Below are 24667 nucleotides of genomic sequence, written 5' to 3' on the forward strand. Positions count from 1 at the left end.
AAAGTAATGGATTAATATTTGTAACCGTTAGCAGTAGCTTAAAGTAATGGATAAATGGTTAAAATAGCTTAACAAGCTAGTGAAAGCAGATACACAGATCCAGATAAAAGGTTGAAATAGTTGTTGATAAATCGCAGAAATGTCTTAACTTCTGCTACAAACTGGACAAAACTACATTAACAGTTCAATTATATTTAAAATGGACAATCTCTACTTATTTTATACTATATAGTTAAACCAAATCCAGTAAAAAATATGTTTATGAACATGTGGAACAAAACACATGGTGTTGATGGAGAACTTTAGATTGGTCTAAAGGTATGTAACGTAGAAAAGCCTGAGGTATGAAGCTACCTGAACTTAGGTTACCCTCTAGTGTACGGATGTGATCAGTGCAGGTAATAAGCTTCTCAGGGTGTATTTGGAACAAAGTGAAAGACACTACAGATTAATTATGAGATGCCTTTATTGTACTTTTTGGAATCCAGTGACACTGACACGAGAAAATGGTCCTATCCCTCCCTCCCCCAATTCAAACACAACCTGAGAGGGAGGGGCTGCAGGGTGGGATGTACCGTGATCCCGCTTGTAGTCTTAAATTAAACACAGAGATAATAGCGAAGACACATCCAGGTGTATTTCGACAGACACGCACGACATGCATTCAAAAAGGGAGTTCAGGTACGCAGTTCTCCTCCTGGTTCACATGTACGCTTCGTCTCAAAGTAAAAGACGACAAAATTAATACCACTTAAAAAAACAGTTAGCTGTCTTTATGGCCCATGCTCAGTCTATAATTCAGGCTCCGTCAATTTTCCACTTACAGGAGAAAACAAAAAGGCAAAGAGACACACTACTATTCATAAAGGGGGAAATGGTTTAAATATGAAGGTGGATGTTTCATTTCTTTCATATTTAATTTTTTTTCTTGGTTTTTAATAAATGGTATACTTTAATGAGAATACAATTGTCTCACTAAAAATCAGCTCATCTAGGTAAAACTAGGCCTTTTCCTCAAACTGTCTCCCTGCTGTATCTAAGTAAAATATATAAAGTCCAGTCAAGGGGCTCAGCGGGCCGTTGGTCCAATCAGGAGTGGTTCACTTCAGTCCTCATCGCTGCCACTGGCCGAGTGCTCCTGAGGAAAACAACGGATAAAGATTTACTTTCACCTTCTAACAGCAGATGTATTTATAAAGCACATTTAAAGCACATTCAATCAAACATAAAAACAACACAATAAAACACAGCTGTTTTTAAATGTCTCAAATCTCAAAGATCTCTGTTTCGTTCTATTTGGCGACACCTTATGGCGATAAAAGGCAATTGCAGGCGCAGACGTCTGCGGCTGGCTCCCTCTGTTAAGGTTGTAACTCTTGATTTTCCTCGCTGACGGCCGCTTTCCTTTTTAGACTGTTTGCCTTCATCTGAGCGTCCAATTTGCAACACTTGCAGAGAGCGGAAAAGCAGCCGCTTAGCTCCGCCTACCCTCTCTGGCAGACCAACCACTGCTGGCTGATGGAAAACGTGTCACTAACTGGGCGCTGCTTGTGATGTTTTCCGCGAATGTCGCCACAGACACAAAGGCTTTCATCAACCACCATTGTGTTGCCTCATTCGGCGATAGATAGAGACTTAACAGACATTTTATTAAGAAGATATTGAATTGATGAACCAAAATCTCCACATTCGAATAACTGAAAGCACTGATACTTTATTAAGCAGAAGGAGCGTGAGTGGCGTTTCAACGACACATGAAGGGTATATAATCTCGGTGTGACTTTGCTCTCGTGTGTGAATGTGTCTCACCTCTTCCTGTTCCTCCTCGCTGTCATCGTCGCTCACCACAGGTTTGGCCCGGGAACCGCGGCCCCTCCGCCTTTGTCCTTTTCCTCCTCGATCGCCTTTCTCTTTCCGGCTCAGTTTAATCTTCACCTTCACTGAACGAGCTGACGGAAATCACAGTTTCATATTTATGTGTTATTCATCATTCATGCCTAAACGCCTCTGCAGATGTTTTGTTTTTCCGACACTCACATTCAGACTCTGAGCCCTCGTCTGGATCCTCCTCCTCCTCTTCACTCTCCTCTCCCTCGCTCTCATCTTCCTTCTCGATTTTCTGCCTCACGCTGGTGAAGACAGACTGCAGCACGATGGAGTCCTCATAGATCTGAAGGGTTTGGATAAAACAGTTACATTTTCATCTTCTTTTAAGGTGCTAATGATAGTTTAGCTTATGCCACTACTGTTTTTATACTTCTGGCTTCACTCACCAGAGACCCCTCCAGGTTGAAGGTCTGGGCGTTTTGACACAGCAGCATCACGTCCTTCTCCAGGTCGTTCAGGCTGCGGTACTTGTGGCTCCGGATCCTCTCCTGGTGAAGGGAAGGAAGCCGTCAGACACGTCAGAGGAAAAAGCACAAACAAGCGATATCAGAGCAGATGTGTGTGTCACTTTTTCTCTCCTTACCTTGATCTTCCTGAAGTCCACCGGCTTGCGGATGAGCTCATAGTACTCGGGCAGCTCCTTGCGAGACGGCAGCTGGATGAACACTTCACTTAGCTGTCGCCCGTTGCTGCTGAAACAAGAACGTTTGCAACTTAATATGCATCTCTGTGAGGAAATGCTCAATTCAATTTTACGGCTTAACAAATCAGGCATTCGATTGGCAATATGCAGAGCGTACTGCTGTACTGTACACGAGCATGTTCTGTGAACATGTAGTTCAAAAACCTTTACTGGAACAACTTGATTTAAGCTTTGTAGATACACAAAATGGCAAAAAGAGCCTGACACATGTTCCAAAAGTTATATTATTATATATTGGCTCCAGTTGTAACTCTTGACGGTCGCTTTCCTTTTCAGACTGTTTGCTTCATCTGAGCGTCGAGTTTGTTTCTTCTTCTTTGGATTTTCACTTCTTGTTGAAGTTGTATCTGTAGTCATCCATCTTTTCTTTGTTTGTTCAGCCATAGTAGATTACTGTTTACTCGCAACACTTGCAGAGAGCGGAAAAGCAGCCGCTTAGCTCCGCCTACCCCACAAACATCCTCCTTGATACTCGGTAAGGAATAAAAAACGTCAGGCACTTCAGACTTTAGATGCCCAACAAGTATCTACATTTCACCTGCTCCTCTCTCTCTTTTTTAAGGATTAGCATGTTTCTCTAATAATCCAGAACTCCAGATGCATCTAGAAAAGCACATTCCTAATAAATAATGGACACCCCTTTATTTTTTACTTTTGAGTATGTATTTGATTTCTGGCTGCAAAGCGACCCTGAAGTTGATCTCATTACGGTGATCTTCTTACCCGTCCTTGTATTTGATGACCGCATCGACGATCTTCTTCATCTTCTTGGTCAGGGACAGAGGGTTTGGAGAGAGCTTCTCAGCCGGCGGGCGACCGCGCTTCTTCGCCTTCTTCCCCTCGTCGTCCTTGTCCCGCCCTCGGCCGCTGCTGGAGCTGGGCGTGGCCGGCCCGCCGTCGTGGTCCCGGTCTCTCTTGCGCTTCCTGGTCGTCTTTTTATGACGCACTTCCTCCTCGATGTCCTCCAGATTTCCCTCTTCGATGGCCTGTAGTGAGGAGATTATCAGGTCAAACTCAGGATTCACTTTTGCCCTCACTGTATTTTCTAGATCATGATAAATTCCCACCTTGAGCCACTGTTTCTCCGTGAGCGAGTCGCTGTAGTCCACTTCCTTGCGTTGGCGGGATCCTCTGCCAAACATCTTCTCCTCCTCCTCTTCACAGGTGAGCCTCTCCACCTCGGCGTCATCTTTCAGGATCCAGCTGGGCATGTCGTCCTCCTCCATCAGACGAGGTTTCCTCTTGGGGTTGCGGGCCTCCTCGCGGCGTCGGTCTAGATCCATGCGCTGGAGAAGAAAAGTATTATAAAATAATCACACAGAAATAATCACAAAGTCTCTAATAGCTGATGAGGAAGTGGGACTAACCATGAACTGCTCAAACTCCTCTTCACTCCTGGCGATCATCTGATTGACCGTCTCATCGTCCGGGACTTCATCCTCCTCCTGCAGATTAAACGGGACAGAGTGAGTGACAGGAGACTGACGGCAGATTAACGTGGCACCTCAGAGCCAAGTCTCAGAGCCAAGTCTCCGACCTAATGACTCTCGTGTACCCAAAAAGGAAAAAAAAGTTAATGCAAATGTTTTGATCCTCTGTGGGCATTAGAAATATCACGTTCAGGTCTGTATGATGTGAGTTAAAGTCCCACTCCAGCGATTTTTATCATTGAATAAATATTTCGGACTCACTTTCTGACTGTAAAGATCGCCTCCACTGTTCACTGCTCAACGTTGGAATTTGCCGTTCGACTATAATAGAAGTCCTACGTTATTCTTCCTGCTTGCTCAGACGCACTGTCATGACCTGACGTTGCTTTATTGTCTTGATGTGAGTGTTTCTTCTGGCCCGACGTCACTGATTACTTCATTGTTTGTGGTGAAACAGAATCATACTTTTCCATCGTACGACCTCCAGCTGCTCTGCCAGATCTCTTGGTGATTTCCTGATGGACGGATTGTTTACGTGTTGCCGTTAAAGTTAACGCCGTTAGTTCCTGAACTGAAAGCTCAGTACCGAGCAGGGCTGTCAGCGAATACTTAAAATTAAACTATTCATCCGGATTGTAATAAAAAAAACAGATATTCAGTTATTAAAATGAATATGTATCTCGTGTGCGCTCTCTTAGTTTTTTAGAGCATTATACCCCCTCTTGAACTATAGTCCAGCTAAAACAAGCTAATACAACAACCGTGTGGTAATGATGGCGGAGAATTTAAACACCAGCCCGGCCGGAGAGAGAGAGAAATTCTCACCCCCAGCCTGAGTGTGTTGTTCATGTTTAAATAAATATACGTGTCACAGCACAGCTCGCTCGGAGCGCTGAATGTCCGTTCTACCGTAACATAATTATTTTGTATATTTTGCAAGGTGTAGGAAGCCTCTGTTGATCTTTTAAAAGGCATGTTTATATTTAAGTAAATATATAAGTAAGAGTAAGTTTGACTCTCGTATCAGTATGCCCTCTTGTGGACATATTGCGCAAAAACAGGTTCGAACTATTCGAATATCTGTGTTTTTATAGAAGGAATAATCACATTATTTTTGCCAATTTTGACGGCACTAGTACCGAGGTGTAAAAACCTGTGGTTAACCACATCCTCATTCTCTGTTTCAAGAAGAACGGAGTGTCTGCTCGAAACACGGCTGGAGTGGGACTTTTATCAACCACTAGATGTTTAAAATATGTGTATATGCAAGCCAGCAGAAAGAGGAAAAAAGAAGGAAGGATGGGGAGAAGATTTAACATTAGTGAAATGGTTAATATCATGATTAATCTTTCAAAGGTGTAGAAGCAGAAAATACGTGAAGGAGAAAAGAGGAAACTTTGACTGATGGAAGCTCACAAAACCTGAGAGAGATGGGAAATAAAGAAAAGACAGGAGGAGTAAAAAGGAGCAGCGCACAGGCAGATGTGGGTGGGTGGGCAATGTGGGAATAGGTTGAAATCACACCCACCCACGCCCCCCTAGTGCGGCAGCCTCCTCGAGCCCCGACCTCGTCCTGTTCCTCGTGCTCCAGAATGGCCTGTAAGAAGGCGCGGCGCTCACAGCCTGAGGACTTCTGGTCGAACATGCCGGCCTGGATGACCTTCTGGTCCACGTTCAGTTTGTACTTGGCCGCCGCCAAGATCTTCTCCTCCACGCTGTTGACGGTGCAGAGGCGGAGCACGCGCACCTCGTTCTGCTGACCGATACGGTGAGCTCTGTCCTGAGCCTGCAGGTCCTGTGGGAGAACACAGAGATGGTTTGTTTAGATGGAGGGACTTTAATAGTTAAAATTAATAGTTATTGTTATGTCACATTAGTGTTGTTGGTGTATTTTTTCTATATTGGGTATTTTGAGCCTCTATTAATAAAGTATTCAATAGTTTTATGTTTTAATTATGATCTAGATTTCCTCAAGTGTAGAAGACGCACTTTTACTACATTTTTTTTCTCATCTAAAGAGTGTGCTGCGTCCTTTATACCGGTGCGACCAATGTACCAGAATAAAATGCAGAGAGGTATTTAATTGTGTTACTGTATTTTACCCAGACGATGGCGCTGTAATCTAGCTAAGCTTTGTCACGGACATGTGGAGTCATCAATTATTCTAAAGATAATTTTTTTTCCTCCAATTTCCACGTCACTGTGAGTTATTAATAAGCTCCAATTCAAAAGTAACTGCCTCATACATAAATAAACAATTTTAGAGAAGGTACGACAGAGGCCAACTTCCTCCCCTCTTTTAAAAGATCGAGTTTGAGTTTTTCCCAGCTGGACCTGAACGCATCTCTCCTCTCGTTGTAACTTGTGTCGTGAAGTGCGCATTGAGTGAGTGGTCGAGCAAGAACAAGAGAGAGTGACGGCAAATAGGAGCGGAGAGAAAGTTAAGATTATATTTAACATCGTACCGGGGCTGCACTCACAAGGTTTGAGGCTCAAGCCGGCGCTCCCCAGAATGTGGCGCCAGCAATGAGTGAGCGACGCATCGACACAGGTTATTCAAATCGACGTATTGTTTACTTGTTTACACATTTTTATTAATAAATAGCTATTGAAAACCTATAGATCCCCAAAACAGTCTTATATTCCGGTGCGACCTATTCACTGGGTTTTCTTTGTTATCGTGTGTAACTAATATTTATATAAAAGGTCTGTGGATGGATCCTATTATGCTCTTCTCGCTCCTGATTGGTGTATGAACTGTTTAAATGGCCTTACACTGCTGACGGATTATTTCTTAACACGTTCCTTATATCGCCCACAATAACAGACGACTGCTATTATTGAGGTTTGATTTACTCTGTTTGTGATGCTTCAGATTCACCCGTCGATTTCTGGCGCTGCGTAAGCTACTGTTTAGGTATTTTTATTCACCTGTACTGGATAATAAATTCACTATATTCTTAGTCATAACAGAAACTTGTGTCCATGCCAACATATATGTTCATTAGCGTACCTGATGTGGGTTCCAGTCGCTGTCAAAGATGACGACCGTGTCAGCAGACTGCAGGTTGAGGCCCAGGCCGCCGGCCCTGGTGCTGAGCAGGAACACAAAGAACTCAGAGGCCGGGTCGTTGAACGTCTTCAGCAGCATGCCGCGATCCTCCGCCTTGGTGGTTCCTATCGAGGGACAAACGATTGGAGTCTTAATAAGAGTTCTTAAAAATAACGTGCCCGCTGAATATGAGCACAAACTGACAGGACTCACCGTCCAGACGCAGGTACTTGAAGTTACGGTAGGCAAAGTAGTCCTCCATGATGGTCATGAGTGAGGTCATCTGACAGAAGAGCAGCACTTTGTGGTTTGTGGCCCTGAGTTTGGGCAGGATGCGATCCAGCAGCTCGAACTTCCCAGAGGAGCGATACAGGTCGGGCCTGAACAGACAGAAGGAGAAAGTGAACATACAGACACACTTACACAAGTACACACACACACGTGGAGTACAAGGACTCTCTACGTACCCGCTCACGATTCCACCAGAGTAACCAAGATGCTCAGAGAAAGACTCCTGGAAAACAAAACATGGTCACATCAGTTTCTCTATGAACTCTTTCTGCAAGTATTCTACTCGTGTCCTGAAGAGAAAAACTGTTTAAGAGCTTGATTTCTTTGTTACCTCGATGTGCTGGAACATGTAGGGGTGATTGCAGATCTTTCTCAGTTGCATGATAGTGTTCATCAGGGTCTTCGTGCCACCTTTACCCTACAAAAATAAATGTACAATTCATTTTTTTGCTTTTGCATCAATTGTACTTTAATTTAAATGTCTACAAAATAATTAAATCAGGTAATCTTCTTCTCCTTACCTTCTTGTCTTTTTCGGACCCGTCTGTGAGTAAGACTCCCTTGGCCTGCATGTGTCTGTACAGAACCCTCTGCAGCGCTGACATGTCGCACTTTATCACATACTCCACCTGGGGAAAAAAGACAAGGAGGGAAAACTCAGAAAAACCACCAAAAACTTAAGTCATTTAACTTGAAAATAAATATAAGTGTTCACATATTTGTGTTAGGAAGCCAATTGTGACCACATGTTGCCTTTGAAAGGCGTGAAAAATGGTTAGCAAGATAACAGCAAAGTTTACACTGTTAAAACAGCTAACTTTGTTTGCTTAGAGGAATGAAAAAGGCTTAAAGCAGTTTAAGTAGTAGTAAGTATTTTTCAACTAACAGCAATTAAAAACAATAACAACAATGCTAACAGTATGAGAATCTGTCTGTTTTGGGATTAACGCGTTAAAAATAATCCGTTAGAGTACTCATTACTTTTTTGATGTAACGAGGAACGTTACTTTCACAAATCAAGTAATCTGTTACTTAGTTACTTTTTCATAAAAGTAATCTGTTACTGGAAAATTAATCGCCGTATTTCTCTTTTCCTTTTGTCGCCAAAAAAACAGAAACTCCCTGAAGCTCTGTTTCTGTTTCTCTCCTCCTTCTTGGCAGGTCGCTGCGCACCAGCAGAAAGGTAAACACAGCTGTGTCAGTGCGCATGTGTAGCTAGCTAATTCAGCTAGCGAGCTGTCAGAGAGGACAGCGTTTACTTTGTGGAAATATTCACATTATTCTGAATGTTTGGGTGAAAGGGACGAGAACAACATGACGGTGAAATGTAAGCTGCGTCTAGAGGATGAGTGCTCGTCAGCTGTGAAGAGCTCGACTTCAAATGTGAAGAAGCATCTGCAGCTAAACGCAGCTCCACAACACTGGTGGGACTAAGAGCCTGTGTTGTATTGTTGTCAATGAAACAGCTGTGCCTAACACTGTATGCCTCTGCCCAGCTCACTGTCAGACTGTTAGCATCATAAAGAGCTGTAAAGGTTATACTGTGTCTGTCAGTCCTGTTATCAGGCTGCAGAGTTAAAGATTATGGGCCGTAAACGAGGTGATGCAGAGACGGTAAAATCGGTACATTCAAAGGTAGACGTACAGCAGGCTACACGCCGTCCTGATGATATAACACACATGTGGAACGAGTCGCAAAGAGCGTTTAACCTGTTACTTTTAAAAGTAACGTTATCAAACACTGGTGGTGATACAAAACAGTGAAAGGGTTATTGTTTAAATAGCTACAGCTTCTGCCACTTCAGGTGGGAGCAGAAAGAATACACATTTCACCTTACCCACCAAAACATACATATTAAATATATGAAAAAATATTGCAACCATATTCATTTTAATAAATATACAGCTGTGTTTAAACATCCAACAAAAAAGTTTGGGAAGCACTGATCTAGAGTAAAAATTCCTGCAAGAATGACATCATGAAGAGAGAAGTTGTATCTGATTAAAAGCACATAACAAGGAAGTATATATCTGAACGTATGCTGACCTTCTCGGGCAGCTGGGCCTCCACTTCTTTCTTGAGTCGGCGCAGCAAGAACGGCCTGAGCACTTTGTGTAAACGTCGGATGATGAGGATGGTCTCTTCTTCATTCAGGTCAACCTGGACGGGAAAAGACGGGAGGGAGAGAGAGGGGTAAGATCAAAGTAAAACAACATTTTACGACATTTTCTCGTCACCGTACCTCCATAAACAAACAGACTGTGACTCACCTTCTCTCCGGTCATGGCGAACGGGGCGTTGAACCACTGCTCGAACGTGCTGCAGCTCTTGAAGATGGTGGGCAGCAGGAAGTTGAGCAGGGCCCAGAGCTCGGGCAGCTTGTTCTGCAGCGGGGTTCCAGTGAGCAGCAGGCGGCGCGGGGCCAAGTAGTGTGTGTTCAGGACCTGGGTCAGCTTACAGTGGTGGTTCTTCATACGATGGCCCTCGTCCACGATCATGTACTTCCAGCGAAGCTTAGGGAGGAAATGTAAGAGTGAGAACGAGACACAAACACTGAGAGGTGTATATAAGCGAACTGAAGGAAGGCTTCTGTACCTTTGCCAGCACTTGTTTGTCTTTGATGATGTACTCGTATGTAGTGAGCAGCACGTTGAACTTGCCGCTGCGCAAGAGGGGAACGAATGCACGACGAGCAGCTGGAGACCCCTGGAATTAACAGATTGCTTTAATTTAGTTGCTGTTCTATAGAGCTGTATGTTTATTTGACCTTTAGTTTCTGACACAACAAAAGGAGCACTGACCTTGTAGGAGACTTTGATGACAGATGGCGCCCACTTATCAAACTCATAGACCCAGTTTGATAAAGTTCTGAGGACAAAAGACAAAACAGGAACATTCAAATAAAACTCGTACAGCTTTCAGTAAAAAATAAAGTGTATTAGTTTCTACAGAGAGGAATGAGATAACTGAGGAAGGCGTGTCTTACGAGAGAGGTACGATGATGAGGAAGGGCCCGTTGAGGCGCTTGTACTCCATGAGGTAAGTGATGAGGGCGATGGTCTGGATCGTTTTCCCCAGACCCATCTCATCAGCCAGGATGCCATTCAAATTATTATTATACAAAGACACGAGCCACTCCAACCCTTTGATCTGAGCGGAGAAAAGGGTCAAAGTCAGCCGCTGAATTTCACGTCAAATTAAAGTGCGTACTCCTGAAATCCGGTTTGGGTAGCGTACCTGGTATTGCTTGAGCTGCCCGTTGACCAGCAGTGTGGACTGTTTGTCCACCTTCTCGGTGACGGCGTGAGCCACGGCGTAGTACGACTGCAGGCCTCGGTTGAAGCTTGCGTTACCGTACTCGTCGTCTACGTCCTGCTTGGCATGTCTGAGGGAGAAAACACACTTTATTAGGAGGCTGTCAACAAGCAAAATAAACTACATGTGGTGTATAAATCAGGTTAAGTGTTTGTATTCGTTTAGAAATTTCTCTTTTGTTTCTTTTTATTTTACTTGCTGCTTTGTTGTTTTTTGTTTTTAAATAGTTTTCTTTCCTCGTTCTTGTGGGAACGCTTTATAAAGTCACTGTATTGTTGGTTGTAAAGCCTGGACAAGGGATGTCAGTGGTTCACCAGTTATTCGGTTAACCACTGAGAATATTATTTACCGGTTACGCTCGTCAGTCTACATGTTAATTTGCATAATCAATCAAAGTATGCATGCTTCCTAGTGCCGCGCATATCTCCAGCGTAAACAATTGGAGCCCACTAACGTCAACAAGCGACCAGTGTTGTGTCTTGGTGTGTTCCCCTGACACACAGCGTCCCCCCGCCCAATTACGGTGTTTTCCTTAGCGGCTGCCTCAGCGGTTGAGAGCCGTTACACACGTCTGTGTTTCCATGCGCCAGCTCCAGAGGTCCGCACCTTCAGTGAGCAGCTGTAGCAAATAAATACTCCGGAGTTAGTAGACCCAGCGACCAGGCCAGGTGACTCCCAAAAACACTGTACTTTACACTATGTGTAAACAAGTTGGCTATTTAAATTCAGACTTTTTAAATGTGTGTTTATTCTATATTTAATTGTACATATTTGATCTTATTCTGCACGACGCTGTTTCGTTGTTTTGCACAATGACAATAAAGACTTGAATCTTGAATTGAGGATGCTACAGCTGCTAATTGAAGGTGTGGACCTCGAGCTGCCGTCCGCTGTATCCTGACGAGCAGTCTACTGACGTCAGGTAGTGATGGAAGGATCACAGGACGCGCTGTTTTTTCATCTGTAACAGTCATTTTGCTAATTTTGGTAACAAAATTAACCAGTTAGTTGCCGGTTAATGGGTGTCGGTCTACTGGAAGGAAAATGAACCGAAACAGACGTCCCTAGCCTGAAGTAAGAAAAAAATATAGGCTATAGTCCTCGATGCGGTGGCCCCGGGTTCAACTCCTGCCCTCTGCCCTTTGCCGCGTGTCATACCCCACTCTCTCCTCCCCCATTTCCGCCACTATCCACTCTCTGAAATAAAAGGCATAAAAAGCCAAACAAATAAAAAAGGAAAACATAAGGTAACATATTAATACATTAAGCGTGTGTTTGTGGAACTTAATTCTAGCAAAGTTATTAGAGAGTCAACAAACTCTTTCATCTTACTCGATGATGTGCTGCACATCCACTTCAGACACCTCTTCACTGTCAGGATCAGGAATCTTCTTCTTCTCCTCCGCTTGAGCTGAAGAGGCCTGAGGATGATCGTCGTCGTCCTCCTGACACACAAAAATCAAACGTCATAAATCAGTTGGCAGGAAATTATCGACTATTTTTATTCTGATGACGAGATCACTGCAGGATTTACCTCGTCCTCTTCGTCATCGTCTGATCCGCTCTCTTCACTGTCCGAACGCGGCGCTACTTCGTATCTGCAAAGGAACACAATGTTTCTTATAAGGTTATTAATAACTTTTACTCTTTATTCCAGCTTTGCTGCCTGAATTTAAATGACTGAATTCAACAAACAGTTTAAGTTATAAAGGAAACATGACACCGACCCCGGGTTCATTTCCAGCCAGGTCTCCAGCTGGCCGGCCTTCGGTGCGTCCATCCCGGTCAGGATCTTTCCACTGTCCACATGTATGACCTTCACCGGCAGGTCGCTCATCTGACTGGTCTCATCTAAAGGCTGGAGGACAGAGGACAGGAGGACAACATTATTAACCCTTTAGACCCCAGTACAGCGTGTGAAAGTCCTCTCCAAGCCAAGCAAACAGCTCCATCTCAAAAACAGTTAGACACTGAGAATTACAAGTTGTAAATAAGTGCCATTCAGTGCGTCTAACACAGAGTTTAAGTCAAAAGACAGCAGACAAAACATCAAAAAGCACTAAAAACTGTTCGTTATTTCGTGCAAGATGCAGCAACATCGGCAAGACAGCGAGGTGAGAGAGCTGCGTCTGATCTGAGGGGAAGAGGAAATAAGGCGACAGGTTTCAGGCGCGTTTGTGGCATCAGACGCAGCAGAAAAGAGACCGACAGGAGGATACTTCACTGCCAATGGGAAAAGAGACAATCGGCATCTATAAGCGGATCTTCCCGGGTATGAAAAACCTGCGTCAACGCGCTAATTTAAGTACAAACAATAATAATTTAGTAGGAGGTAGTGTCTTTAGCATCTTATGAGGAAAAATATATCTGTGGAAAACTGTCCCTCTGCTCGTGGGTACACAGCGTCTGTCTCTGGCAGTGACAGCTGGATCAGTCCTGCTGTTTACGGTTGATTTTTTTTTTTTTTTTTTTTAATGTATTTATTTTTATTTATTATTTATTAATACTTTTTATGCTTTTAATAAGAGAGAGAGGAGGACAGTTGATAGTGTCAGAAACAGGGGAAGAGAGAGTGGGGCCGAGGGAGGGAGTCGAATGCAGGGCCGCCGCATCGAGGACTGTAGCCTCCGTACATGGGACGCACAATTTACCGTAACAGCTAAGCTAAACCGGAGCCCCATGCGATGTGGCTTCAAGCTAAAAACTAGCTTCCCACCGTGCAGGGTAGGCCGGGCTCTCTCTTACAACAACACTAAGACAGCTGATATTTGTAGTAGAAACTGGGTGTAAATCAGCAGGAAAAAACACGGATGTCAATGTTTTCTTCTATAATTCCAGTTACTGACAACAACTTAAAATATCTACATACAAAGGTTTACTTTCTGCACGCTCCTGAGAGCTGCAGTGACATATAGAACAGGCGCTCTGGTGCACTGTGAGGCAGAGAGGATGCATGTAAAAAAAGATGATCAAGGATGAGATCGTATTCAGGTACATGTGATCCTCACCTCTCCATCAGGTCCCAGACCAGCAGCTCCACCGTCCACAGTCTCAGGCTTCTGAACGTGTACAAAAACATTAAAATGTTGGTAAAAATGCATTTTCACTGGCAAAGAGACACGTCTAAAACATTCTTTCTTTAATTACCTTCTTTTTCTTCTTCTTCTTCTTCTCTTTGAGAGCTTGCACAGCTTTGTGGGCTCGCACCAGCTCGGTGAGGTTAGCCACGTACTCGTCAGTCTGCTGCAGCAGGTAGGCCAGACGCTTGTCTTTCTTCTGGTCGATGAGTTTACGATAACCTTCTTCATCTTCCGCCTGGGAGAGGAGGAGTCACAGAGATGTTACAGGCTCGTGTTGGACTAATACAAACACACGATCAACCAGGTGGAAGGGTCTGACTCTTACCATCAGCCTCCGCATTCGCTCCTTTTCAATGCGCTCGTTCTCCTTCTTCTGCTCGCGCTCGGTGTTGGCGTGGTAGGTGGCGACGGCTTTGGTTGCCTTCTGAATCTTGGCTGTGATGGAGCGGTGGTACTCTTTGAAGTCCTTGGCGTGCTGCAGGATGCTGTTGAGGTATTCCTGTCGACGCACAGAGCAACGAGTGTTATTAAACTCAGGAAATTATGTGAATACAAACTTACTTTTTCTTTTTTTCCCTGTTAAGAAATATCTTTATTGCTTTGTACCTGGTGTTTCTGGCGACGTTTGCGCTCCTGTTCGATCTTCTGCTGTTTCTCCAGCTTCTCGGTGATCCGAGCCTCGCGCAGAGACTGACGTTTGCTGCGCTTGTAGGCTTTAGCGTTGAGGGCAGTTTCCAAAGCGGTGTCGCGACGCATGCAGACCACGACCTCCTGACGCAGCTGTGGGAACAAACAAGTCGACATATTAAATACTGTATCTATCCCACAGGAGAACTGTGACAGGCAGGAAATTCTGGAGACTGATGAACCCGTTAATGATTAAGTTATTTTTATTGCCTATCTTTTATCTTGTTCTATTTAAGTCTTCTACTTATTTTTGTTCTAGTTCTGCACAAAAACAAATTCCTTGCATGTGTAAACCTACTTGGCAATAAACCCTGATTCTGATTCTGAAGGAAAAGCCCGACAGATTTATTTCAGTTTGAGGTGGAAACATGAGATTTGCTGCGGCAAGACATGACAACATTAGGATTTTTGATTTAACATATTAACGATGCCTTAAGTGGCAGACAAAGTGTTGAAAAAAGTAACTTGACATGGTTAATATCCAATTTAGACTGACTGAAAGCACATAGTATTGAAATATATATATATATAAAAGATACCAAAACTTTGATTTAACTCCTTGTAAATTGACATACAGCCTTCTTTGTTACATTATATATTCAGTTGTTGGTCTCAAGGAGTTTATCGTTCTTTCATTTTTCACTTACACACCTGTGGGAACGAAGGTTCCTGTGGTCGCGTATTGAAAAAACTCTTACGACTAAAGAGCACAAGGACAAATTAATATTAAAACATCTTTTTTTTAGTTGTTCTGAAGGTGTATTTGTAACAAAAATCAGCTACCCCTCGTGACGAACAACCTTAAAGAGGCCTTTAAGAAAAACTGCAGCTGTAGCCTCATGATTTGATTCTTAAAAATTTAATGGGTTTGTTTTAGCTCAGCTGGTTTTAAGTGTAGTAAAGGAAATTATAAAGTATAAACATAACCTCTGGTTATTTAACCCATTGTCTGAGATAACTGTGGGGAACGTCTCGGCTACCTGTCTCTGGAAGTTCAGCAGCCTCAGGGCCTTGAGCTCGATGGTGGCCTTGGTGCGCAGGTCGCCGGCCAGAGAGCCGGGCAGGTTCTCCAGCTCCTGGATGCGGTGAGAAATACGAGCCTGTAGCCTGAAGGAAATATATTTAAAAACGACATTAATAACAACAAAAATACATCGACCTGTTAAGCAGCAACTTCCAAACTAATGACACAGGGCAAATAAATCCAGCCACCTCAAGGCAAATATTTTTAAAGCAACAAAATGAGTAAATCGTAAAATCAAAAAACAAACTAAAAACAAAATCCTCATAATAAAAAAAGAATAAATTAAATGCATGATTAATAAATACTGAACTGTAAGTCACATCAACACAAAGAAGCAGAGACGTGTACTTTGTAATCATTCAAAATAAAAGTAAGATGTAAAGCGCGTCTCCCTCCCCGTCTCACCTGTACTCTCTCTCCTGCAGGATCTCCACCGGGTCCAGCCCGCGGGGTTTTTGGATCGGGGTAATGCGGTTCTGTTTCTGGTGAAGTATCATGGGAGGGGGCTGAGCTGGCTGTCCAGGGGACTGTGTCTGAGGAGGCATGACGGGTGAAGCGGCGGGGGGCACGGAGGGAGGAGCGGGAGAGGGTCTGCCTGTGGGCTGAGGGGGAATCAGCTTCTGAGGAGGGTTGGAGGGGGCAGCAGCGTTTACGATTGGTCCTAGAAGAGACGAAGAAGGAGAGATCAGCCGTCGTCACGTAAACAAACACGGTGCTGACTGAGGTTAGAGAGTGATCTTACCTTCAGGCCATTGTTTAGGGGGTCCGTTGGTAGGCTGGCCTTGCATACCGGGGGGAACTCCTGCAGGTCCAGGAGGCGCCATGTTGGGACCGACCATCCCTAAAGAAGAAGAACAGTTCAGTTTTAACCGTCTTATATTTAGAGATTACCTGAAAAATCTAACCTTTATATTTTCAGCCACCAGGTGTCTCTGCTGAGCCCTCAAACATTCTGCTCTCTTTGTTCAAAGCTCATGACTTCTGGAGTCGTTTTAGTCAAAGGGACAATGAACAACATGTTTGGCTCCCTGAGGCAATGTCCTAATCCATATTACACTTTTTATTTGGAGTTCAATCTGCCAAACAATGTCAAAAAAAAGTTTCCAAATCAGCCAGATTCTTTGCTACTTTTGGCACAATGGTAGAAAGAATAAGACCTGTAATGAAGCTTAAAGGGGACATGTTTTAGCTCTGCAATCAGTTTTCTCTTATTCTGATGTGTTTTTGAATCACTTTGGTAAAGTTTGTTTCATTTTAAAAATTGTATACATATTTTATTTTAACTCTTTTTCAGAGCCTCTCCTTCCTCCTGAAACCAACAAGCCGTTTTGCCATTCAAAGGTCAGACCTTAGCCGCGATTGGCTGACAGTGTTTGGAGTGACCGCTTAGCCCCTCCCCCACGTGTGCTATCCCACGTAAGGGAGCGGCCGCACTCCAAAGTTGTAGAAAACATGGCTGCTCTAGGATTAGTTATTCGGCCTTATATGTACGAGCCAGAGTCACCAGGAGGTATCGGAATGATAGGTTGAAATCTTGATGACAACTTGACTACAAGCTTGTGCGAGAAGCAGCCTGAGGTGAATGACGGTGAATGACGATTGGTGGATTTCAGCTAAAGCAAGGTTCTACGTAGAAACCTGCAGCTGTTCTGAACGGCCCATTTCAGAGGCGACCTTTTCAAAAATGTCATTCTGGAAAAACACATGCAGTTTTTACTTTTTCACTGTGAACAATAAATACGCAAACATGTGAAACCCATGAAAATATGAGGAGTATCCATTCAAAAGAAACGGCCCCTTTTAAACTTAATTAGCAGGGACATTGATCCTTCTCCACCGAGTTGGACTAGCTTCAGGGATGTGATGCAGCATCTCCGTCTTCACATTAGGAAACTTCATAAACAACATTTATGGACCACACTAGAGTCAAGCTTAACCTCCCAACAAACTGAATGTAACTCCAAATGAGAGCTGTGTTTTTATCTCCGTCTTTGAAACCCATCATAAAGAAAAGTCTCGATTGGGCCTTTTTGTGTTCTCTCTTTTATCTGTGTTGTTGTTTGTGCTTTCTTTTGTTTGGTTGTCGTTTGTTCAACAGAAAAAGCTAATAAAAAACAATCTCCCTCCCGAGGGTCTCCCATTACTCACCGTGTGGTCTGTTATAGTTGGCCTGAGCTGGTCCCGGACCAGCCCCAGGTCCACCTCCTGGCCCTGTAGTCGGCGGCATGTTGGGCATGGGCTGCTGCTGCATCCCCGGCATGGGCCTCTTCCCCTGCACGGCCATCTGCAGGTGATCCGGGAGGGGCTGACTGCGAGCCAGCATCTTGTAGGCCATGATCTGAGCCCTGAGCTGGTGCAGCTGGTTCTGGTTAAAAGGAGTGGGTCCACCTGCACCACCTGGTCCTGCTCCTGCAGCCACTGGTCCTCCTGGACCCTGGGGACCGCCACGGTTAGGTTGACCCATGACCTGGTTGGGGTCTCCGCTGCCCTCCATAGGGCCTGACCCGGGGCCAGAGGGACCGCCGGGCATCATGGGGCCAGAGGGAGGGCCGCTGGCTGGGACGGGGCTGGGTGCGTGCTCCGAACCTCCCAATGGAGAGGGGTAACCTGGGGGACACAGAAGAGATGCATGATGGGTACGCCCAAAAATATACTGCACGAGATGAGAAAAATCAGTGATGTGGGATTACAATGTTTAAAACATGCGTGACCTCACTTTCACTTCACTTTAACCTTCAGTTTCTTTGACTTCCTGGTGTTCTGTATGTTTAACACAACACCTGTTTTTGTATCAAGCCATCTCTTCTGGATCCAGAGTGATTCCATATAAAGGAAGATCATTTTCTTTTCACCACAAGGTCTTAATGAACCAAATGTTCTTCGCTTTTCTGTCCTTCCTCAGCCTAACCGAGCTCCCAGACACCTTAAATTGACTCCAATTTAGGGGTCAATAAAGGGTGGCTAACTGCTAGCTTAAGGCTTCATCTGATTGGCCCAGCGTTTGCATGCTGAGTTTAAAGCATGGCTATTCACGGTGTGTTTTTAAGCACTCTTTTGCTGTCTTCATTTTGCATGTTTTTATCATGATGACTGTGCAGCCCTACACGATGCTTAAACGTTCTTTACATGACAGAGGACATGACGATCGTGAGGTTTTAAAGCTTTAAAGCATTTAGCAAATGTCATTGGTGAGAAAATGTGACCTGAACAAACTGCTTTTCTTGAATGTAAACCCGTCTCCTTATCGTCCACACTGCTGCCTCACGTTCATATGTGTTACTCTCTGTTCAGATCCTCTTTTGATCACCGAGTCTGTGGTTTCCTACATGCAGCTGCTGTTGTTGCCGTCTGAAAGGGGAAACCCCAAAACCCCGCCCCCTCCCGTCACCCTGCTCTCTGCTGTCTGCTCATGCTGCCAAGCGAGCAGCAACACAAGAAAGAAACCGGCTGGATGGGTTCACTCACACACACACACACACACACACACACAGACTGTACAGCATGTCTGTGACAGTAATCTCTTTTCCTGTGTGGAGATTCTCAGGGACAAAAAAGAGATCCTCAGTTTTAATCTCTCGGCTTTGTTCTAAACTCAAGTTATCTGAGGAGTCAAACTACCAACCTTCAGACTGCAATCACACCACAGACACACTGACGAGCTCATACTCACTTATCTCTCCATACACATAAGACACAGTATTATGTGACGTGTTACCTTGGGAATGTTGGTCCATTGGGCTTGGAGGAGGTGCCATCCCAGCGTGCCCCCCTGGTCTCATGCCCATGCTCTTCATCTGGCTGTAGCGAGGGTCATCGGGCATTCCCTTCTCGTGCATGGCTTCCATGGGCTGATTAAAAGACACACAATAACGTGAATTAAATATATTTTGATTTGAAGTATGAACAATAAGTTTATAGGTGCCCCAAACAATGTAAACAGGCTTCGTTTTAGGCTGTAGTCTAGAAGGTGTAAACACAGGTCACAGGTCATACTTAGATTAAAGGGCCAGTTCGCCGATTTTCAACCTCAGTCCTATCATGCTATTATGAGGAGCTTTATGAGGAGCTAATGTCTTTATGGTAGGAAAAAAAAGCAATTTGGCTCTGTGCCTTTGGAGGACTACGTAAAACGCGTCATCTGGCCGAGGCCAGGGAGCTCGCTAAACTACACTTCCTCAATCTAGGACGCCGCCTCCAATGTCACGTCTCGTTCAGAATCTTTTTGAAATGTCGACTGCAGACCTGAAGATTTTTGAGACGATCCACAGGTATATTCTCATCGTATTTCAGATGCTGTACTGCTCTGAGTCATTGCCTGCAGTGAAACGGTAGTATTTCCCACCAGCGTCTCGTGCTGGGCCGTTCCTTTTAGAGGGAGGGGCGCAATGCATGCTGGGTGTTGTAGGATGGGCGAAACCACGAGCTGTTTGTACAACTTTTTCCACAGCTATGGCGCCAATTTAAAATATTATTGCTTCTATCGATTACAGAGAACACCAGCTTTGACTGACAGGAGAACTGCTCCTTTAAGACGGGTTACCAACCCATGAGCAGGCAGCACATGAATAAGCAAACAAGTGAAAGTAAACTCTCCACTGCATAAAAACCAAAAGGAGAGTTCTGATACAGACACAAGTAATCATCAACCTCAAAAAAGGCCTAAAGCCGAAAAAGCGGTGTCTTGTATCAGCATGTTGGCCCGTCGATGCACTGATTGGATCCATAATCAATTAGCCCCAAACAATCTAATTGTTGGAGGTAAATGATCATGTAACAGTAACAGCTACAGTGCTGTGCTAGCAGAGAGTGTAATGTTAGTCAAAGCGAGTAAACTGTCAGTAATTGGTGTTTTTCCACCAATGTTAAGTATAATTTTTAATTGCAGTAGTGTCAAAGGGATACTCTGCATCTGCCAATAATCAAGTATCACATCTATAGAATCTTTGTCATGTAATATCTAACCTTAGAGTAAATACATTAATAAAACAATAAAAGGAAACAGTTGATTACTTTGTGCATCTGGTGCATGTTGTCCTGAGGATATCCTGAGGGTCCCTGTTGAGGGTGGGGGTGTCCAGATCCAGGAGGTCCTGGGCTGGGCCCCATCATACTGTGGGCTGAGCCTGGAGAGGGGCCTGGACTAGGGCCCATCATACCTCCCGGAGATGGCCCTGGGCCTGGGGAGGGTCCAGGCCGAGGTGTCCCTCCCATCGGGGGGTCAGGAGTGGACATCTCTCAGCTGGAACTGGAAATGTGCGGCAGCAGCAAGTACCCCTGGGAGGAGAGATGACAAGAGGAATTATGGGAATGATCTGAATCCGTTTGGGACCAGACGACTTTGCAATTTGTCTTTTGTCTACTTTCTTAGTAGTCATTTTAGTCCAGTCCAGTTTTTTTTTAACTTTAACTGTTAAACTGCAAAATGGATTTAATGAAAACAATCTTCCCGTTCATTAAAAAAAAAAAAAATCTTTCCTGAAGCTCAAATTCCCCTAAGCAATTATCTGCTGAGGCCTGGAGATACCAGCCAAAGCCAAAGCTCATCACAATATCAAGAGTAGAGCTGCACCGAATAATTGATCAGTTCTTAACTTAAATGTATTGCTGGGTGTTTTGATTAATCGGTTTATTTTAAGCAAAAGAAATTAAAAATGATCTGATTCCAGCCTCTTAAATCTGAACATTTCTGTGCCTTTATTCTTCCATAACAATAAACTGAACATGTTTGGTATGAGGCTGTCATCTTAGATTGTGGGAAACATTGATCTACATTTTCTTACAGCTTATAGTAACAGTACCTACTTGATTAATCCATAAGCTAAACAACAAATACATCAAAAAAGAAAATAATGGTGAGCTGTAGCCCTATGACCACTTAAATCCACTTAAATGTTTAAAAAAAATCCTCAACCCTAACGTTACAGTTACAATTTAAATCACAATAATAGATTACGTGTTTACTCGACAATAAAGTCTGTGAATCATTGTGCACGTAAAGTTATTATAAGGAAAGTTTGGTGCTTTAGAGAAACAGATGTCTCGTTGCTGTTCTGTGAACTACAACCAACAACCTCTAAAAGTCTAAAAGTGAATTAATCACAGGGAAAAGGGTTTTTATGTTGATGTAAAGTGCAGTGTTCTTTCACATATGTCCACACTTGTTTGATCAAAAAGTGACAGATGGTCAGGTGGTCAATAGAACAATGTTATTCCCACGCTACATACACACACCTGACTTGGATCAACAAATCAGGCATTAAAGCGGGGAAACTGTATCTACATTATGTTAGCTTCACACATACAAAGAGGTCATTTAAACTCGCACTTCATGGGTCAAAACTATGTTTAAAAAACATGTAGAAGAGGCTCCGTCTAACAATACCCACACACTGCTTATAAACACACAAACTTCGACAAAAAGTGCCTGAAAGAAGAGATAATCAAAGTAAAAGAAAACTTTGTGTCAGTCCAATTCTTACAATGTTTACATTCGCAAACACAAAACAGTTAGGGTAGCTTCTTTTAGCATTAGTAGCTCTGCTAACGTTAGCCAGGCCTAGCCGGATTTAACAGTTAACGTTACATTATGTACTTTCGCCAACTATAAACTTACTGTTTTACTCTCGTGTTTTTTAAATATTTTATACGAAGTAGCTGCTACTAATTCAAAGAGTGGTTAACACGTGAAACGACATTAAATTGAAGGTAACGCTACAAAGAACACCGACTCAAACTAGCTTGCTAAGTAAAAGCCTGTATTAATATCTGTTGCCTAGCATGCTAGCGAGCTAGTTGAGTTAGCCTAGCCGGCCATGCTCTTCCAGGCCAATTAGGCACAAAAATGAGTCGTTCAGCGCGATGTTTGTCCAGATGCGGCGACATGTAAAAGGTTAAAGCATCCCTCATCTGTGGAGCTGATTGATCCATCGCGCGTCCCGTACCCTCGGCACGGTGCTCCGCTCTGAGTTCATCTCCAAAAACAATTTTCATTCATTGCACACTGTCGCGCCACAGCAGCGCTACTGTAATGTCGGTCTCGTCTTTTTCTCAACGTAAAAATACCCTGTTAAATATCACAAATCCTCCACAAACATCGTAAAACACAGACAAAAGTATCTCCGGCTCATAACAAAATTAAAGTTGACTTACACACGTGGAAAATGGTGATGTTTTAGTCCTCAACGGTTGCAGCGTCTTTCGGTTTTCCTCCTAGCCAGAAACAAAGACCGACCAGCCCAGTTGGTTTTTTTCCTTCACCCCCCCTCTCTCGGTAGATTGTATCACAGGGACCCGGCCTATGCGACTCCACAGCGCCCCCATCCGCCTGCTCACTCACTTCCCGCATGCCCAGTAAAGGCTGCGTTTCAGTGGGGGATGAAAGAGCGAGAAGCCGGCGTGGGGGATGGGAGAGCGAGGCAGTTCAATTCATTTCAATATGCTCTATTGGCACGAATGTATAAGAGACAATACTTCCAAAGTGAAAATCAGATGACAAAGAAAGCAAGCAAAGAAAGAAAAAGAAAAAAGGTGCATTGTTCTGGGTGTATTACGAAATCTTGTTAAAGGTCGTACTGTGTGTGTGTGTGTGTGTTTAAAGGTGGTGTATTTCTGCATGCGTCGATTTTGGTTTATATTAGTGCTGTTTTCTTGTATGTGTGTTGTTAGGCCTATGTAAAAAACCCTCCTTAATGTCAAATCGCAACCCAAATTTCTGACATTTTTTAACCACTCAAATTTATTTAATAAAAAATGGTGCAGTTTCGACCTTAGACAGCTACCTGACCAGCAGGTAACAGTGCAAGGAAAATATTCCCTCAACAATTTATTCAATAAGCAGCCTTTTTTCAACGGAAATAAACTAAAAAAGGTGCAACGTAAATGCAACTACTGTAGGGTTCATCAAGTTTCAAGAATGTAAATGTAACTGTAGCTGGGATTACCCAATCAGTGGATACATGGACCCACTTTTGGGTCCCAACCCACCAGTTGAGAACCATGGGTCTAGATTAATTAATCACATATGCCACTAAAGCAGCTGTCAACAGACTCTTATTTAGCCTGTTTTTTCACACAAAGACACAGATAAATGTTCATCATACAAAGTAGCTGGTCTGAGGAAACGTAATGGAACTAGATATGTTTGTGGACTATGATTAAATAAAAAACAAAAATTACAATCCTTTTGTTGCTTATTAGTGTTTACAATATACTGCTTGTAGTACTGTTGTATAAAAGCAATATTAAACTTGAGGTCATTCTGTTGTACTGAATATCAGTATGGCTGTGATTCGGTCATAGAGCCGTGCTGTTATTCAGTACAACAGCACTCCCTCATGTGTGATAAGGCTAAAGTTGGCTTTCGAAGAACCTGGGAAAAGGTTTTCATTAATATAAAATCTGTAAAACACTTTGTAGAGCAACTGAGGAACATTTGATCTATAAATTGCAGAATATTAGAAAAAACCAATCCACATGTTCCCACGATGACTTCTCAAATGCTGAGAAGAAAAAAAGCAACGCAGAAATAGTTTCTTACAAGACAAGGAAAAGCAGGAACATATTGTACTGAACTGGGTTTGTTGTTGTCTTGGAAGGCCATAACAACCAATTAATCTAATGGGTTTCACCTGGCCTGAACTGAAGTTACCGCTTCAAAAGCTCTGCGAGCTGTTCATTCCCCTCTAACCCTGACTGCTCAGAAGGGGAATCTGGAGAATGAGAGCCAGGCGAGCTGTGGTGGTCCTCTGCTTTTCGGGGGCCATATGTCCCACAAAACCACTGTCATTACCGGAGGGGTGTTGGGGTCAGACGCCCCATTATGGACTCCAGTGATGGACCAACGATTCCCCAAGGAGCTTACGCTGCACATGAGCCGGGTCGGACCAGCTACACGAGCCTAGACCCGGTCGAGTTAGGAAGAAGTTAAGTAGACATTTTAAATAGGAAATTGTTAAATGTCATTGTCTGGTTACAATCATGTTTATTACTTCCATTGTTTAATTCTGCTGTTAGGTGTAGGGTTTTTTTTAGTTCATAAAGCAGCTTTGTAACATGGGTTAGCTGGGCGGAGGTTAGCTTTAATGTTTGGGTTGGGGGGACAGGGGGCTGTGAAATCAAGTGTCCTATCTGGGGTCAAATCAGGTGTGCCTTTTCTCACAGACTCGCACTAAGCTCAGTGTGTCCATATGTTAAACACT

General features: G+C 43.7%; 1 protein-coding gene across 6 annotated transcripts; it reads right to left on the reverse strand.

Moving 5' to 3' along the window:
- Positions 1-448: 448 nt before the first annotated feature.
- smarca4a (SWI/SNF related BAF chromatin remodeling complex subunit ATPase 4a) lies at positions 449-22699 on the reverse strand. 6 transcript variants are annotated; one of them, XM_069676438.1, is made up of 34 exons: positions 22620-22699; positions 20481-20744; positions 19186-19318; positions 17619-18077; positions 16213-16311; positions 15876-16131; positions 15427-15553; positions 14366-14539; positions 14085-14258; positions 13827-13994; positions 13688-13738; positions 12407-12537; positions 12214-12277; positions 12012-12124; positions 10602-10749; positions 10351-10514; positions 10166-10232; positions 9960-10070; positions 9635-9877; positions 9411-9524; positions 7885-7992; positions 7695-7781; positions 7540-7586; positions 7286-7452; positions 7034-7197; positions 5588-5815; positions 3958-4035; positions 3658-3876; positions 3314-3576; positions 2471-2576; positions 2274-2375; positions 2038-2170; positions 1810-1949; positions 449-1138 (listed from the first exon to the last, which is right to left on the reverse strand). In XM_069676438.1, exons 2-34 carry the CDS (start codon positions 20700-20702, stop codon positions 1106-1108), a joined length of 4893 nt encoding a protein of 1630 aa, XP_069532539.1. In that variant the 5' UTR covers positions 20703-20744; positions 22620-22699; the 3' UTR covers positions 449-1105. The 6 variants fall into 6 exon arrangements, with proteins under 6 accessions (XP_069532539.1, XP_069532538.1, XP_069532537.1 ...); XM_069676437.1 differs by having other exon boundaries at positions 2471-2579; XM_069676436.1 differs by having other exon boundaries at positions 5549-5815.
- Positions 22700-24667: the final 1968 nt, after the last annotated feature.

Source organism: Semicossyphus pulcher, unplaced genomic scaffold (genome assembly GCF_022749685.1).
Source record: "Semicossyphus pulcher isolate SPU_LCO1_2020_fin unplaced genomic scaffold, fSemPul1.0.p SCAF_25, whole genome shotgun sequence".
In the NCBI taxonomy this organism is placed as follows: domain Eukaryota; kingdom Metazoa; phylum Chordata; class Actinopteri; order Labriformes; family Labridae; genus Semicossyphus; species Semicossyphus pulcher.